The sequence below is a fragment of the Camellia sinensis genome, chromosome 1 (assembly GCF_055761805.1).
Source record: "Camellia sinensis isolate YWXY chromosome 1, ASM5576180v1, whole genome shotgun sequence".
Taxonomy (NCBI): Eukaryota; Viridiplantae; Streptophyta; class Magnoliopsida; order Ericales; family Theaceae; genus Camellia; species Camellia sinensis.
Window position 1 is genome coordinate 190493237 of NC_138961.1, and position 18050 is coordinate 190511286.

General features: G+C 33.1%; 1 protein-coding gene across 1 annotated transcript; it reads right to left on the reverse strand.

The window, feature by feature from the left end:
• Window positions 1-1606: 1606 nt before the first annotated feature.
• Window positions 1607-11506, reverse strand: LOC114265200 (uncharacterized). Its single transcript, XM_028205973.2, has 8 exons — window positions 11241-11506; window positions 9235-9326; window positions 8596-8743; window positions 6434-6565; window positions 6178-6327; window positions 5126-6043; window positions 4820-4986; window positions 1607-2052 (listed from the first exon to the last, which is right to left on the reverse strand). Exons 1-8 carry the CDS (start codon window positions 11334-11336, stop codon window positions 1908-1910), a joined length of 1848 nt encoding a protein of 615 aa, XP_028061774.2. The 5' UTR covers window positions 11337-11506; the 3' UTR covers window positions 1607-1907.
• Window positions 11507-18050: the final 6544 nt, after the last annotated feature.

Consider the following 18050-nt stretch of genomic DNA (forward strand, 5'->3'; position numbering starts at 1 on the left):
GAAATTCCAAATATGAACACACACACACTTAGAGAAATTCTAAGGAGATTGTGATGTGTCCAGAGAAATTCCAGTGAAATTGCCCATAGAAATTCCCAAGAAATTCCAGTGAAAATCAAACAAGCCACACCAGACAAAAGTGGTCAAAACACAGAGAAATTTATAAGCAAACCCAATAAATTTCAGACAAATTTCTCTATGTTTTGAAATTTTTCTGAATTAAAATTTCTCTGCTTCAAAATTTTTCTGGATCGAAATTTCTTTGTTTCGAAATTTTTCTATAAAAATTTGAGGGACCCCAACTGCTATGAAAGTATTTCATGTCATTTATGTAATAAAATCGTCATTTGAGGGACCTTAAAAAAGAAGTCCCCAAAAAAAACTTTTAAAAGTTTGTATGGAGAGTGAGGGGTTTATATTTAGTAGTTACATGGATTTTTTTCTGTATTATTGCTACGAGTATAATTTAAGTGTTATTTATTGTCAGTGGTTTTGTTTCAACATTTATTTGCTTTTAAATTTTGCTTTTACAAAAAAATGATTTTGATACAAAAGTGGCTGTTTGGGGTTAACCTTTTTGTTTTTAGTAAACTTCTTCTTTTTTTTTTTAATTTCAAAATTTTTTACACTTTTAAGATCTTATTGTATTTTGAGAATATGTTACAATAAACCCCTCAACTGTGGTTGTTTTACACTTATCCACTTATGTTTAAAAACTCGGATTAAAATTCTTTGTTTAAAATCTCCATTACATTAAATACTGTGATTTTTATAGAGCTCTATGTAAAAAAACACAAAAACAGAAACTGTGGAGGAAAGAATTCAACGATGACCTCTGTTAGATAAACAGAAGACAGTTTGAAAATTGAGTTAACTTTTTAACTTTTTAATTTTTTAACTATTTTAGTTTAGAGTTAAAAAATCTCATTTGGAATAAACTTTTTGACTTTTTATAAAAAAAATGTAATGATTATGAATTAAGGTCATGTTTGTTTGAGTGGACATGAGCTTGGGATTGGACTAATAGTCCAATAAAATTATTAATCCGATGTTTGGTTAAACAATTGAAGTACGGATTAATTATTTTAAACTTGACTATTAGTTAAGATAGGATACATAATCCAACGGATTGGTAGTCCTAGGACTATTAGTCATGGGAATACTAATCCAATCCGCCCAAACAAACATGGCCTAAATGTAACATTTTATCTTTTTAGACTAAAAAACATATTTTGTTTTTTTATAACTGAAATAGCCCCAAACCCAAACCAACCCAACCCAACCCAACTCAAGTTGCCAAACGAATGCTAAAATCTGAGCATTTCCATTAGAGCCTAGACCAAAAAATTAACATTAAGCCCTGCCTTTTCCATTGCTTTTTAAAAATTAACATTAATCTGAGCATTTCCATTGCTTTTTAATAATGTTACTTATCCATTTTTTTCAAACTATACCCTTTTTCTTTTCTTTTTCCTCCCACCTAAACCAACCAAAGTGAAGAAAAAGTTTCAAACTTTCCCTAATCTTCCTTTCATTTCCTTCCTACCAAACACATCATCAGTATTTGTACAAAAATTGCAACATACACACAATCGCACTCACAGTATGCAAAATGCGAAAAGAATATGATACAAAGCTTAGAGAATATTTCTTCCATCACCATTCATATGGCGGGATTTTAAACTAAAACAAGAAGGCGGCCAATGCACAAGGAGCATTACCTACCCAAACATAAATTACATGAAAAATGTGGACAATAATACTACATTAGCATAATAATATTAACCTGTGAAAGTAAACTATAAATATTTGTTGTACTCAGAAGAACTAACCAATGCGGCTTTTGGTGCAAATTCAAAGATCAAAAAACTGTGTCTGGCTTGTGTGCATATCCGCTAGAACTGAGTCTAATTAAGCTTGTCAGCTGGATAAATCCCATGTACTCTACCTCCATTTCGCTCCTTCCTTGATGTGAACTCCATGCCATTTGTCTTTTGAACATAACTAGATCGCTTGCAACCATCACCTGTCTTCTCTCGTCCATTTTTGCTCCTGCAGAGGAAGTGGGAACATCAACAATAATAACCACCACAGAAATGGGAAGGTAAAGCTGATATATATATATCCCATTTTGGCAAACTTATAAGTTTTTTCTTTTTTAATTTTTTTTTATTTATGGATTATAACTTTAAAAAGGCTGTTTCTCGGAACTTTGATTAGCTTAATCAATTATTTTTACAGAAAAAGCTGGCTTTTTTAAAGCTACCAAATAGATGCTTTTTTTAGATTGCAATTTTCAACTTTTATGTGTTGGACAAGAATGTCCATAAAAGTGCTTTTTTAGATGATCTAAATAAGTATATTTTTTATTTTTTGTGAAAATATATACAAAGTGGTAAAAAGATGATGTGACCTAAATAAGATAAAAAAAAATATGCTAAAGTAGATTATGCCAAACAACTCCTTGGGACATCTACACCAATGTTTTCAAAACCGGACCGGTGAGCGAACCGGAAAAGAGACCGGATGGACAGGTCACCGGTTCAACCGTCGAGTCTAAGCGGTTGAACCATGATGTTAGGACCCTTTGTTGTCAAAATCCATGGATCAAAACCAAGGTTGTTCAGGTTTCAGTTTTCCAGTTGTTCAAATTTTGTTCTCCCCGCTCGAGCGGGGAAAGTTACGCTCGAGCGGGTATTGGCAGTTCTCAGCATCTCTGCAGTCGCCTGACAAAGTACTGGATGGTGTGATTCGACGCTCGAGCGTGGAAACTGCCGCTCGAGCGTGGAGTCTGTATGAAATCACAGAAGTTGAAGTCTCCGCTCGAGCGGGAAGACCGACGCTCGATCGAGCGGACCGCGCGATCCCAGATTTTATAAATTCGCTGATTGGGTCTGTTTTAGATTTACTTTTTCTAGATCTTATTCAAGGATTCTAGGGTTTTGTTCAGAGGTTTTATTCTGGGTTGTTTGGTGAGTTTTTTTCCTTGATATTTTGAGAAGAGTTCTTCACTCATGATCTAAAATACATACATCAAGGAGTTGGTGACTTTGATTTCAAGAGAGAGAGTTCTTCGGTGGATTCCGAAGATTAAAGCGTAGAATCCAAAAGGCGTTTGATTCTACGCAGTCGTTAATTCGACAAGAGAAGTTGTGGTGTGGAATCAACTTCAGGATCAATTCCGTGACGAAGGCGTGGTGAAAGAGTTACAGAAGATTCAGAGACAAATTGACTGGGTTGGGTAATCTGTATGGTATCTTTGTAATTTTTTTTGTTCTTCAGTAGTGGATTGATAGTGGCGGTTCGCCCGTGGTTTTTGATTACAATTGAAGGCTCTTCAATTGTGATTTTTTCCACGTAAAAAATCGTTTGTGTCTATTTATTGTTTATTCTCAAAAAACAAACAAACTAAAATCACTCTCGTAAGTGTTTGATGATTTTAGGTTGAGTGTTTTGATTTATTGGGATTTGGAATAAGTTAATCTTGATCTAATCACAAATCACGTAGGATTTTCACATGACGTCATAATTAATATTATATAATTAAAAAAATATAACTATAAATTATAAATAAATAAAAATATATATAAATAATCAAATAAAAATAAAAATTGTTGCATAGTATTTATTAATAATATTTAATAAAGTCATAATTGATAAAAAAAAAAAATCACTTATTTTAAAGAAATTAAATTTTTTAAACATTTTTTCCAAACAAATTGATTGAATGCTAGATTTAATTTTGAAGGGAAATGAAATTTTCAACCCTCCCTCCAATCAATATGTTTCAAATAATTTGATTGAATCCCACATAGAATTTTGTGGGTTCTCTTTGAAAAATATTTTCTTATAAATAGGAATAGACTTTCATAATCTTCTCAAGCTTTCAAAGAAACTCTTCCTTATGAGAGAGGACACTCTTGAAATAAGAATTTTTAGTCAAAATTTTAAAATATATTTATATATATATATATATAAAGAAGAAAGAAAGAAAGAAAATAAATTAAAAAAAAATCGGAAAAAACAAATCGGTCCGACCCTCTTGACCTGGTCCGCGTCACCGGTTTTCCCAATTCGACCACTAGGTCACCGGTTTTTCCCGATTTTGCTCCCACTCCGGATTTAGGAGGTTCACCGGACCAGAACAAGGCCCGGTTCCTGGTTCAACCAGTCCGACCGGCCGATCCGGTCTGGGTTTGAAAACATTGATCTACACATCAAAAAATTGCTTCACAACTTATTTATCGAAAATGTTACTAATAGCCCCCCACTTTTTCTTTTGAACATCCACCCCTTCATACTTTTTTTAATTACAATTTTACCCTACCCTAAATTTCCAATTGTATCCTCATCCCTACCCTCCCAAACCCTAACCTTATCCCCAGCCCAGCCACTACCCACCACCACTGGCTCCGGTCACAACACCCAGCTCCAGCCCCCTTGACAAAGAGAGAAATTGCACAAGCAAGCAAACAAGCGTGCAGTGCACACAAGAGAGAGAGAGAGGAGTAGAGGGAGGGGGGGTGGCTGGGAAGGTGCTGAGGAAGGAGTCCAATGAAAGCTGGTGGGAGTAATTGGTTGCACACTTAAACAAACATGTTCAGCTTTTTCCACAACTTAAGCAAAAGCTACACCAAACAATGTCACAACTTATTCAAAGCTTTTTAAGCCCACAACCTAAAAAGTCAATCTAAAAAGCTAATTTTAAGTGTCGACAAACAGACAAATAAGAAAACAGAGTTTTAAAAATAGAACCAGTTACTGCAAAAGATAGGTATTATTAAGACTATACACAGGTGATCCTTATAAGAGTACACACCTGAGATGAAGCAAGAGACACAATATACCAAAAAGAGTAGTGCCTTCAACAACTGTCCTCAGCAGTGGCTTTCTGTGAGGCTTGCCATGTGGGACCCTCGCACTTCTATATTTCCTCCCACCTGAATGTTCTGCTACATTATCCACAAATTCACGCTTACTTTCATCCTATCAGATCAGACATGACAAATTGAAAGGAATCAATCCCGACAAAAATAAACCAAAGTGATGCATGTTTGAAGTTAAAAGAGTCCAGTGAGAGACAAACCAAAACATTAGAAGAATAAAGTTCCCCTGAGATTCTCACCTCATTTATATATTCTGAATTAAGAAGATCCTCATTCCGATCTATACATGCATGATGATCCTCATTGAGTTTTGTTTCACAAACTAAACCATCCACAGAATTTTCATACTCAGCGCTTCCCTGAAATTCATACCCTCTTGTCGAACTACTATCCATGCTGTCAGCCTCACAATTCTGCAAGTTAATCAATTCAGTTTTGGCAGTTGTCAAATCATCTGCATTGGATTGATCATCAAAATCCAAGTTCAATGCCCGATCTAATACAGAGCTGAAGCTGTTCGAGGAGGAGGATACTTCCACATCTTCAAAATTATCAGAAGATCTCCTTCCAGGTCCATTCTGAAAAGTCCTTCCAGTTGAGTTAGATCCATGAGAATCAGTACCCATTAATATATTAAACATGCTGTCTTCACCATCAAATAGAAAAGGATATTTGTTATCAGTGCCAAAAACATCCAAATCTGGATATGTCAACTGATTGGATATGTCATCCAAAGAATCCCCTACAATGGAAGCATCATTTCCAATACCAAAATCAACATCAACGACATGCAGTTGAGCCATTTCATGAACATTTCTTTCTTCATTGTTTAAATGTGAAACCCTAGCACATAATATCTTTTGAGAATTATCACATGGTTTGGCTGAACAAGGTGAATTGTGTTGACCTTGTTCATATTCTTCTTTTTCTTGGCCTTGGAAATCTTCTTGTGATACACTAAATGGTGAAGCATACTTCTTTACCACTGAAGATACTCCGGGTGAAGAATTTTCTTCATCTGAATTGCTCAGCAAAGCAGTATCATGAGAATAGTTTGTTGATGAGCTATAAGACGGCCCTTCCATATAAATGCTTTCTGAATCATCAGATGCTTCAAAATAAGAATCATGTTTTCTAAAGGCTGCAACTTGATTTTTCTGCAGCAAAAACAACAATAAATATATCAGCCAGTCAGATTAATAAACAGAAGTTTCAAGAAGTATAAATTGACTACTAGAACTCACCAACTATAATTTCAATTTTAATCAAGAAATACACAATATTGGCTTACCTGCCTAACTTTTGAAGCTGAATTTTTACATGGGTTGTCATTAGCAGAACTTTTGAAGCTGCACTGTGACAGTTCCAAGGTTCTACGGAGGCAACCCACCAAGTTGGTGGGCATGGCTACCGCATAGGTCACAATATCAAAATCAGGTACCTACAACATGCATAGTTTGCAATTACTCTTAGCATAATGAATACAAAGTAGCTATTCTACGTACTTCCACTGAAATAAAAATGCATATATGTGTGTTCTTTCTTACATTCAATTGCTTAGACCTGGCTCTCTTTGAGAGGGAACGTATACACATACAAACTTTTCGGGTATCTCTTTTCTCGACAGCGTCTGACGGGGAGAAGAGATCAATGCCATTCAATCCCAAAATTTTGCATATCTACAAAAAAACAAGAAAAAGAGTTGCAGTTAGAACCATACACAATGCATTTAGTCAGATATTAGATCCAGTTATTGGAGAGACAAGATAAAAACTTGTTTAATTATTCATTCATGGATTATCAACTCAAGCAACAGGATTCACTAGTTGTAAAAGTTTAACAACAGCAAAGAAATTCAGTGAGCAAGCTCTTTCAGTTACACAATGAAGCAGAATCTGTTACATGATATTCGAATACTTATCATAGAAAAACAGCTATTTCAGAGTGACAAAACATTCATACTCGGCTACAAAAGTCTTGATTTAGTTGTCTTGAGAAAGCAACTTGTATTCGTTAAGTCACCAATTGTCTCAAAAGCTTCAGCTGTTAGGAAATGAGCTCAACAACATATATCAACCTCTCCAATACCCTCCCTTACATGCAACCCCATCTTGTATGAAGAGATGCAAACATCCATGCCTATAGAAAAGAAAGAATGTAAACAGGGGCCAAATGCAACTGGAAAGGCTTGAAACCAAGACCTCCCCCAACTTGAGTTCCGATACTGTGTTAAGTCACCAATAGCTATGAAGCACGGACACGGACAGGCATACGGACACGGACACGGACACGGGACACGGCAATTTCTAAAAAATGGGGACACGGACACGGCAGGGGACACGGCAAATTTTTTAATTTTTTTTATAAATATTTTTATTTTAATACATATTAATTATTTTATTTATTTATTATATTTTTTAAATAATGTGTTCCAATTAATTTTTTTATTTTATTTTCATACATGTGTTTATTTTTTTCATTTATTAATATGTATAAGTATATATTATCTTATACTATGTTATATAATAACTATTATATAATAGTTATAATATATAATAATAATAGTTATTATATAATATATATGAGTATTATTATATAATAATAATAGTTATTATATAATATATGATGAATCAAAAGATGAGAAGATAAAGACGGGAGAGAACCGAGGGAGAGACAGACGGAAGCAAGACAGAAGCGAGAGAGAGGGAGGCGATCGCGATCGCGATGGAGAGAGAGGATCGCGATCGCGAGGGAGAGAAAAAAGGCGAGAGAGAGAGAGAGTTCTGAGACAACAAAGGGGCGAGAGAGAGAGAGAGATCTGAGAAGGCAAAGGCGAGAGACAGAGCTCGTCGAAGTCAAATGGGGCTCTGGATCGTCGCTGATCAGGTTTGTACTCGTTTTTCCTTTCATTTTACTCTTGTCGCTGTGTCGTTGTGTCCATGGCGTGTCCAGATTTGGACACGCGTGTCCCCGCAGTGTCTCTTCCGTATCCCCTGTAAAAAAATAAATTAAATTAAGGGGACACGCCAGATGCCGTGTCCCGTACGTGTCTCCGGCGTGTCCCCGTGTCCCCGGCGTGTCCCCGTATCCGACACCCCCACGGCTTCCATTTTGGCGTCTCCATGCTTCATAGACCAATAGTCCCAAAAGTTTATGCTGTTCAGAAATGGGCCCAACAAAGTATATCAAGCTCTCCAACAATATTAATTTCTTCTTTGTTCTCAAAAATCAGAATGCTTCAATTATTTTTGTTCTTATGACAGATAAGAGATTACTAGGCGCCAGGGTATCCAATGCAACAAATAACACAAACATGTTAAATAGGTTCAAAGCAGATATTCCAAACTGGCATTTAGTAAATCAAAATGTTGAAATCTCATTTCAGCATGAGTATCTAACTCAAATGAACATTAAATTACAAATTCAGAATTCAGAAACTTATGCTAAATGAATTTAATAAATTTATCTATTAGGTTTTCTTTCATTGACCCATATTCAATAGAAATTTGACCTCTAATCTTAGAGATTATTGTGTCTCTGTCAAGATAAAGCAATGAAAGGTTATTCAAGGCCATTATGAGGGCAAATTAGTATTAACATCGTATGCAAGCAATTACTAAAAAAAAATCACTCATATAAAGAATAGTGCAACTGAATTCTACAATATATTGAACAATCGCAAAAAAAGGAGGAACAGAGTGAAATGTACCTTCAAAAATGAGTCAACATTAGAATATGGCCTATATCTCCCACTGCTCTTCCTAGAACCAATTGGTTTATATTTATGACCTTTGACATGCCTTAGTTCCTTGCACTTTGCCAACAACATCGTCCATATGCTTTTCGAAACTTCAAACCTTTAAAATCAATTAAAAATAGTTATATAAAAATTAAAAACAACAACAATGAAAGATACTTTCCTTTTTTTTTCTAAAAATTTGTCCAACATACTTTCCTATATGTAGAGATCATTTTGTATTACAAATCTAACTATTCTAGCCAAAAGGTAAAAGAAAATAGAAATGGCATATTACTCATATTTGGTTTTTAATAGAAACATTGCATCTAGATTTTTCAAAAGGTAGGGCGTACTCAAAACCAGTCCGGATAATATTATCAAAGCACGACAAAAAGACTATTGTGGTAGATATTATTCAATACATCAAAACACAGTGTAAATGCAGGGCATTAGGTAATATGCTTCTCCTAAATATAGTAACATGTGTCAAGAAAAGGAACACTGTTTTATCTTATAGGATAGCTGACAATGCACAGACACTATAAGAGATGGAAGCATGCACATCTAGTATCTATGCAGCATCACAATACATAAGAGAAAAGAACATACAGCAGTTCCCCATCAGCAAGTAAATCAGAAATTGCCAGCTGGTCATCCAATCGCTTGAGCAGGACTTCTCCAAGCCATATTCTTGTTTGAGTCTGAATGATTGGGAGGGAGAAAAATCAGGCTTGCACAAATAAAATGAGAGAACCAATACAATTACAATCATTGACTTTGTAAATTTGTTTCGCCTCAAGCCTTGAAAAACTAAGTACTCAGAACTGGTTTCTAACGAAAATAACATTCAAGGTCATAAGGGACGTCCATCAGGAAACAAATTTACCATTTAATAATTAATCCACTAATAAGGAAATGAGAAAAGTCCAGACAAATAAGTCTTTATCTTAGCTTTGATTGCCTCTTATAGTTTCATTTTTTCCTCATCCAAGCATTCTTGTCAGTTGTGAATTAATAAGAAGAAAATTCAATTTCTGCTTATCTTTCTCATTGACAAGCTAGTGGGTACCCACACCAAAGTGTAACTTACATTCCTTTAATATTTTTACAATCCAAGCCAAACATATGTCATTATTGAGATTAAGTTATGAAATAGTAAAATACAGTTTTGACTAGCTCTTAACTTCTTTGGTGGAAATAGAATTTCAATTTGCAATTTTCATGGACAACATGAATTACAAGATCTTTTGCTTCCAAGGCTTTACTCCAGTAGAAAGCATAAGAGGTAGAATTTATCATAGATGTTTTCAGTGTCAAGTCCAAAATAGATGCAATAGGCCCATCAGAGGCAAATATAATTTCAGAATATCAAGAGACAGCAAGAAGGGCAACCCACTTTATGGACCAAATTGACTACCTCAAGTCACTGAGGTCCGACAGCGAAGAAGAGTAGAGCAGAGATGTCACTGTAAAGACTCAAATAAATAAATAACTCACCTGATCCTATTATTAAAATTTAAAATAAAATAAAAAAATAAAATAGCAATTGGTTGTGGCTCATGAATTTGGGCAGGGATTTGGAAAGGAAAGGGAAGAAGGTGAGGGAAATGTGAATGGAATCGATACTAAATTTTTTCTCCATTTCCCTTATCCTTCCAAATCACTATCCAACTCCATAATCAAAACATAGTGCAAGGGTGAACGTAATGGGCAGAGGGATACATTTGGATGGACAGACAGAACCGGGGATGTAAGAAGTGATGGCCGCAGAGGAAGACTTCTCTTGGCAACTGAGCTGGGTTTGAAAAAGTTGAAAATTTGAGGGCACTTGTCAACAAATTATTTCTAGCATGACCAACAAGATCTCTATGCATTTGGATTGGGAGGTTATCATGGAAGATGTGAAAAATTGCCATCAATCTTTTTCTATCTGTAAATGAGCAAGTGGCACATTTCTTAGCTTAGAGGGCTTTGGGGGGGTTCTGGTTCTTGTAAGAAGTTGCTAGACCTCTGGGTGAGCAATATTTGACTGTCCCTTGATTTGATAAGCATTTGATGAAATGATTGGAGATGATTTTTAAGCACTTTTTCATCAAATTTAAATTTGATGAAAGAAAAAGTAAAGGATTAGAGATGCTCTATTCTAAGCACAAGGGCTCAATAGTAGAGGCTATGTGCATATTTCAATATTTCCTTTTGATTGGCCACCGAATCATTCAAATCCCCCCATATAACAAAATGAATGAACACAAACACTCTTTTATCTGTTTAATTTGAAATTTGAAATTCATTTATTTTAAAATTCCTGTAACTTGCAAGAAATTAAATAAGTCAACACTGCAACTCTAATACTCCATTAAACCACAGATAAATCATCACCTAATTGTTTCCATAGCTTGGATTTAAGAACCTTCCAACTTGGCTATCCTAACAAACCAAAATTGCGAAGTTGACTTCTTTTTTCTTTTTTTTTTATCATTTGAAATACAGACCACACACTTGAAATTTACAAACAAAAAAAAAAAAAAAAAAAAAAAAAAAAAAAACCTAGGTTGCCATGAGCAAGAGCATATTATTTATATATATATATACAGAGAGAGAGAGAGAGAGAGGACCTGCAAGAAGACGTCGTCAAGCTCGCGAAAGCTGGATTCAGCAGAAGAAGATGAAGAGGAGGAGGGAGAATCGGAGTTGATCCGACTCCGACCCATGAATACTTCACTGCCCCAAAAGGCAGTGTGTCGATCGCTTTATGAATTCCCGCTCAAAATCGCAAAACAAAAAGAAGAAAATCTACCATCACTACATACATAGATACGTGTATATGTTTTTTTTTTTTTTTTTCGCAGTAGTGTTTGTCAGAAATGCCTCATGCACCACTGGGGGTCGATCCAGGGAGGTGGCGCCCTGTGATTGAGCGAAAAAAACAGTTTTTTTTTTTTTTAATATTTTCAGCGAATGAGAGCTGGACAGCTCATTTGGGGTCGGTAGCGCTGTTGAGTATTTGTGGAGCTGTTTTATAGATTTGGTTTCAATTTTTGAAATCTCCGCCAAATTTTGAAAAACAAAAATAATAAATTGTGGTTTTATATATGTAGTTTTTGTTTTTTTTTGTATTTGTTGGGTTGTAAGTAGGATTATGCAAAACATTGCATAATCGGTTAAAATCTCACCTATTCGTATTAATTCATACTATGTTTATTGTGATTTAATTTTTAAAATTTATAATCTATTTCAAAATTGCTATATTATATTATAATTAATACATATATATTTTTTAATTTATAATAAAATATTAAAGAAAAAAATAAGTGTGAAAGAGAACTAATGTGTAAAATTTATTATAAATTAATAATTATATATATGAAAAATATTATATAAAATTAATTTATATTATATAAATGAAAAATATTATATAAAATAGTATTATATATTATGAAAAGATTTAATAATTGATTATAATATTTTATTTTTATTTTTTTTTTGTTACAGGGAAATCCTCCCAGCGCCCCATGAGGAGATCACCAGGGTGTCCTGTTGTCCGTTCCGAGTAAGAGACTATAACCTGGAAGCTTGTCCCGACCTCCCAAGGCAAGCTCCCCCAAGGCAAGCTCCGATTAAGTCAGGACTCGCACAGCGGGAAGTAGCTGATTAGGCATCCTTGTCCGTTCCGAGTAAGAGACTATAACCTGGAAGCTTGTCCCGACCTCCCAAGGCAAGCTCCCCCAAGGCAAGCTCCGATTAAGTCAGGACTCGCACAGCGGGAAGTAGCTGATTAGGCATCCTTGTCCGTTCCGAGTAAGAGACTATAACCTGGAAGCTTGTCCCGACCTCCCAAGGCAAGCTCCGATTAAGTCAGGACTCGCACAGCGGGGAGCATTAAACCCACACCAAGTAGCTGATTAGGCATCCTTGAGGTCCAACCTCCACTATAACCTGGAAGCTTGTCCCGACCTCCCAAGGCAAGCTCCGATTAAGTCAGGACTCGCACAGCGGGGGAGCATTAAACCCACACCAAGTAGCTGATTAGGCATCCTTGAGGTCCAACCTCCTAACCAACAGTGCTTCGCCCAGGAGATTGGCCCAAGGAGGGGAATTGAACTTGTGACCTTGGGGCTTAAACCCCAAGGCTTTACCACAATGCCACAACCCCTTGATCTGTCAATTCACTTAAAATTGCTCAAATTACAATATATCAATCTGTCAATTTATTAATCTGCCATTTACTTTATAACTTTACCCTCAAACAAACTATTGGGACTACATCACCCAACCCCTTAATTATAAGGGTTTGTTTGGGGTACTCTGAAAAAATTAAAAAGTCAAAAAATTACTATCTTATTTAAGTCATATCATTTTATTTAAGTCATATCACCTCTCTATTATATCACTTCAAACTCAACTCATATTTTATAAAAAATTAAAAAATACACTAATTTAAATCATTTCAAACCACCCCTAAATATGAATGAAAATACATTTTTACAAAGAGTGATGAAAAAGACAAAAAAAAAAAAAAAATGGGTGAAGTGTCTTTGTCAACCGGGATTGTCTCTAGTCGGTGTGCATGTGACTTCTACTTTGACCCGCCCATTCTCCTATTTTTAAAATTTAAAATTGTGATATATTTGTAAGTGCTTTCGCCCGGTTTTATTGCTAATATATTTTTGGAGAAATTATAAAATAAAATAAAAATTCTCAATGATTTAAAAATAAATTATTGATATAAATATAATCTGATTAAATAAGTATTAATATTCAATCAATATAATTTTTTTATAAGAATGCAGTACTCAATGAGTCATGCACATTAAACAATTCTGATCATCAATATAAACTTCGTAATAGACCTAACAACACCGAACAACACCCTCTAATTGAGAAATCTAATTGAAAATGTCTCCTTTTTATCATATAATTAAAAAAGTCATTACTAAATGCATTAATTTTTTTATCTCATAATAAGGTTAAGGAAAAAGATTGAGCCCTCAAATTTTTGGCTCAAATTTGGCTCGAATTTCTTTTTCTTTTTTTTTTTTTTTTTTTTTTTTTTGCTGGGTTGATGTTTTGCTTGTTATTATTATTATTATTTTTATTTATTTTTTTTTTTAATGTATAAGCCCAAAAAAAAAAAAAAAAAAAAAAAAAAGCATTTGAGGCAATTTCGAGCCTCAAATTCGAGGCCCCAATCACAGCTGTAAAGTTAAAAAAAAATAAATTAATAAAAAAGTCAAAACTCCAAATCACACATATAAGCCCTGGTTTGGCTATCACTTTGGGACTAAAAAAGCACAAAATAACAAAATATACTAAGTAAGCTAATAAGAAAAAATATCACATTTAACCCATACTCATTACACTTTTTCTGTCATAAAAGTCAAAAAAATTAAAAAATCTAAACCAAATGAGACTAAAAAAGTCTCAACACAAAAAAAAATTGGCTATATTAGCCAATGCCAAACGAAGCTTAAATGTTTGAATGTCTATAATAAGTAAACAACAATGATTGAGACCCTCATTTTTTAGAGACCCCTACAACCCCCTTACGATCTCAATCACTGATGGTGTGGGCTCCATACATATATGAGTGAGTTCCACACATACATTAATGGTTGAGATTCAAGGAGGTTATGGAGATCTCAACAAAATGGGGGTCTCAAGCATTTTTCATAAGCAAATTTAAGAAGTCACTAAAAATTTACTCAGCCGTTAAAGGTCTAAAAAATAGTTAACATATGTACAAATTAACCCAAAATAGGTTTAAAAAATAAAAAAAATAAGTCGATCTAAAATTAAAAACTCAAAAAATTAATTTTGAAAATTTCAAACCATAGAAAGTGAAAATTTGTTGACACAACCTTTTAAATTACTAAAAAAAAAAAAATCAATCAATTTATAACTGGTATACAAAAGGAGTATAAAATAAAGAATAACTTTTCTCCAGTCCGATCGGGCAGAAGCATATTATTGAGCTCTGTGGACCTACCATAAAACTCACATTGATAATATGAACTGTTCAATTTGTAGTCTTCGCTGAGTACTTTGATTTGATCAAGTGGTTATTAATATTCGATCAACGTGATTTTTTACAAGAATAAAGTAGTCCGCGAATCCAACGTACTGACAGTTTAGATTGTTGATGTGAACTCTGTATTGGGCCCACAGATACCCAACAACATGCTCCAATTAGAAAACCTAACTGTAGAAAAGCCTGAACCTATAAAAATATCCTAAAGAGTCGTTTGCTTTTCTTTATGCATATATGAACGAAAAAGGTTACTACTTGTATGAAGTCTAACCTTATAAGTGGGCAGTTTGTCTACGAATTAGAGTGTCTTGTTATATTTTTATCTATTTGTACAACCACTGGGTTGTTAAATAGAGTTGATTGAGAGACAATGCAATCGACTGCTTGGTTATGAAATCTGAAATAGAGTGGGTAACAAAGAATTAAGATGTTACGATAATTCAGAATAATGAATCAGCTCAAAAAAATAAATAAATAAATAAAATCGAGGGTACTCAACCCATTATTAGTGGTTTTAACAGAATCACCCACTCAAATTGATTGTGGGTTTGTACTGTTTAGGTAATACCTTTGAGTGGTGTAAGACCCTTTTCAATCAAGTGACGATATTTATGGTATTATTATGAATGATGATGCATATTATTATACAAATAGCATAATACAAATAATATAATTAGGCATAAGTCATAAGTCTAAAACAGAGAACTAGACAATTTAATGCTGGGTGCTCTAAAAGCACCATTAGTGATGTGGCAACGGACGGGGCCTGCTCCTTGTGTCTTGTTTTTTTTTTTTTTTTTTTTTTTAAATGCTTGCCAACTCATTAGTGGTGCTTTAGAGCACCACTTTTAGTGGGATGTATCATTACCTAAAAAATATGAATGTTTGGGTTAATTTTTTTACTTTTCATGAAAAAATATATACTAAAAAATTGTATAAATTAGTGTGTAGGGAAAAATTAGGATTGGAAATTGTGCAACCGTACTTTTGACTTTTGATAAATAGTGATAACTTTTTAACTTTTTGAGTAATTTTTTGACTTTTTAATTTTTTTTCAACTTACCAAACTTGGCCTTAGAGCTCATTTGATATGTGAGTTCGCTTTTCGACTTTTTGACTATTTTAATTTGAGATTAAAAAGTCTTGTTTGGAATAAATTTTTTTGACTTTTGTAAAAGAAAAAATAAAATAATTATGGGTTATCATTACCCATAAAATAATTATGGGTTACCAAACTTGGCCTTAGAGCACCACTTTTAGTGGGATGTATCATTACCCAAAAAATATGAATGTTTGGGTTAATTTTTTTACTTTTCATGAAAAAATATATATTAAAAAATTATATAAATTAGTGTGCAGGAAAAAATTATGATTGGAAATTGTGCAACCGTACTTTTGACTTTTGATAAATAGTGATAACTTTTCAACTTTTTGAGCAATTTTTTGGCTTTTTAATTTTTTTTCAACTTACCAAACTTGGCGTTAGAGCTCATTTGATATGTGAGTTCGCTTTTCGACTTTTTGACTATTTTAATTTGGGATTAAAAAGTCTCGTTTGGAATAAATTTTTTTGACTTTTGTAAAAGAAAAAATAAAATAATTATGGGTTAAATATAACATTTTATCCTATTTGACTAAAATAACATATTTTGTCTCATATAGATATTTTAGCCCTAAGAAGCATGCCAAACAAACCCTTAATAAATTTGAGACTGTATTTTCAAAATATGTAAAAAGTAAAAAAATATAATAATTTTTCACGCATAATAGTAGTAGATAGTGGATAAATTGTGAATATGACATTCATAAAATATATCATTTAAAAGGCAACGTATTTGGCACGCAAAAGACACCTTTTTTATTAAAATATTTATAATTTTATTATTCTTTTAAACTTTCAATTTTTTATGTAGATATCTATTTTTTTATAAAATTGATTTTAAAATCTTCTTGTAAGAGCATCCACATTAGTCCCATCAAAATAGCAAAAAAGTGAAACATAGTTAGAAAGTCATAATCTACTTGCTCTATCAATCTCAACAAATTATTTTTAAACTAACTTTTGGTTGAATTTGTTATAGTTACTCAACAAATTTGTTGAGGTACTATTCATTAGTTATTCAATATTTTATTATTTTTTTGAGATAGGCTAATATATTTTTTATTATATTTTCCTATCCATCGGGCATTCTCCCCGATGTCGCTGCAAAGAAATAAGTTTTGCTGAATGTTGGCCTGATCGGTCATTCTGTCGGTCGACTGCCCCTCAGTGGGTTTGCCTCATTCGACTGCTGCTATTTTGCACTAGAAAAATTATATTTAAATTGAAAAAAGATAAAAGAATAAAAAATAATATTTTAATGGAATAAAATTTTAAAATAGAGAATTTGATAGAGTGTGTATATAAAAAAAAGGTTAGCTAAAATATAAAAGCGGATTTTGCATTATAATTTGGCTCAAAATTTGTCGAGGATGATGCGGATGTTGAGCATCTCCAATGGTAGTAGGCATTTTACCTATCTAAATATTACTATAAAGTATACATTTTATTTTGCTTATCAACGATTTCATGTTTCTGCTCCAACCATACTCTTTATTTTAGCTATTCATCAAAATATTATTAACTTTATAGAATGCCACGTCAGCAACAAAGATGGAGGGAAATAATCTTAATGATTAAATGCATTTTGCCTAGCCTTGAAAGCTAGCTACATGTAGCTAGTGAATGTGAGCTGAGCCAAAATGCCTAAGCATATGCCTAGTGCATTGGAGTTGAAAAAAGTAAGTCACATTAGGCATTTTGACTAATAAGCATCATATGCCTAGTGGGTTGGAGATGCTCTAAAAGCTAGTTTTTATATTTTAACTCATTTTTGATCATATTACCTCTCATATTTTTTACATACAAAATAACAAAAAAAAGTCAAAAAGTCAACTTTTAACTAACTTTTCAAATCACCTCATGTAACTAAAAAAGTAAGATCAGCTTGCTTGGCTCCATTTTTCCAAAAACACTTTTTAAAAAAATTTACTTTTTTATTTTTCTTGTTTTTTTGTTTTTATAATTTTTTTTTTTAATATTTTAAGCAATTTTTTTACTTTTTAGACACACCTAACATAAATACACCTAAAAAGTAAAAAAATTATAATTTTTTTTTTAAATTCACTAATACCAAAAATATAAAAAAAAAACAAAACAAAACAAAAATTCAGTACATTTTTTGTATTTTTATGTATTTATTATTTTTTTAAAATATTTTCACAATTTTTTTACTTTTTATATATATTTAAGTAAGGTGCATCTAAAAAAAATTTAAAATTTAAAAAATATTCACTAAAAACAAAAAAACACAAAAATCAAAAGTTTTCAAAAAAACTTAATTCAGAAAACTCAAAC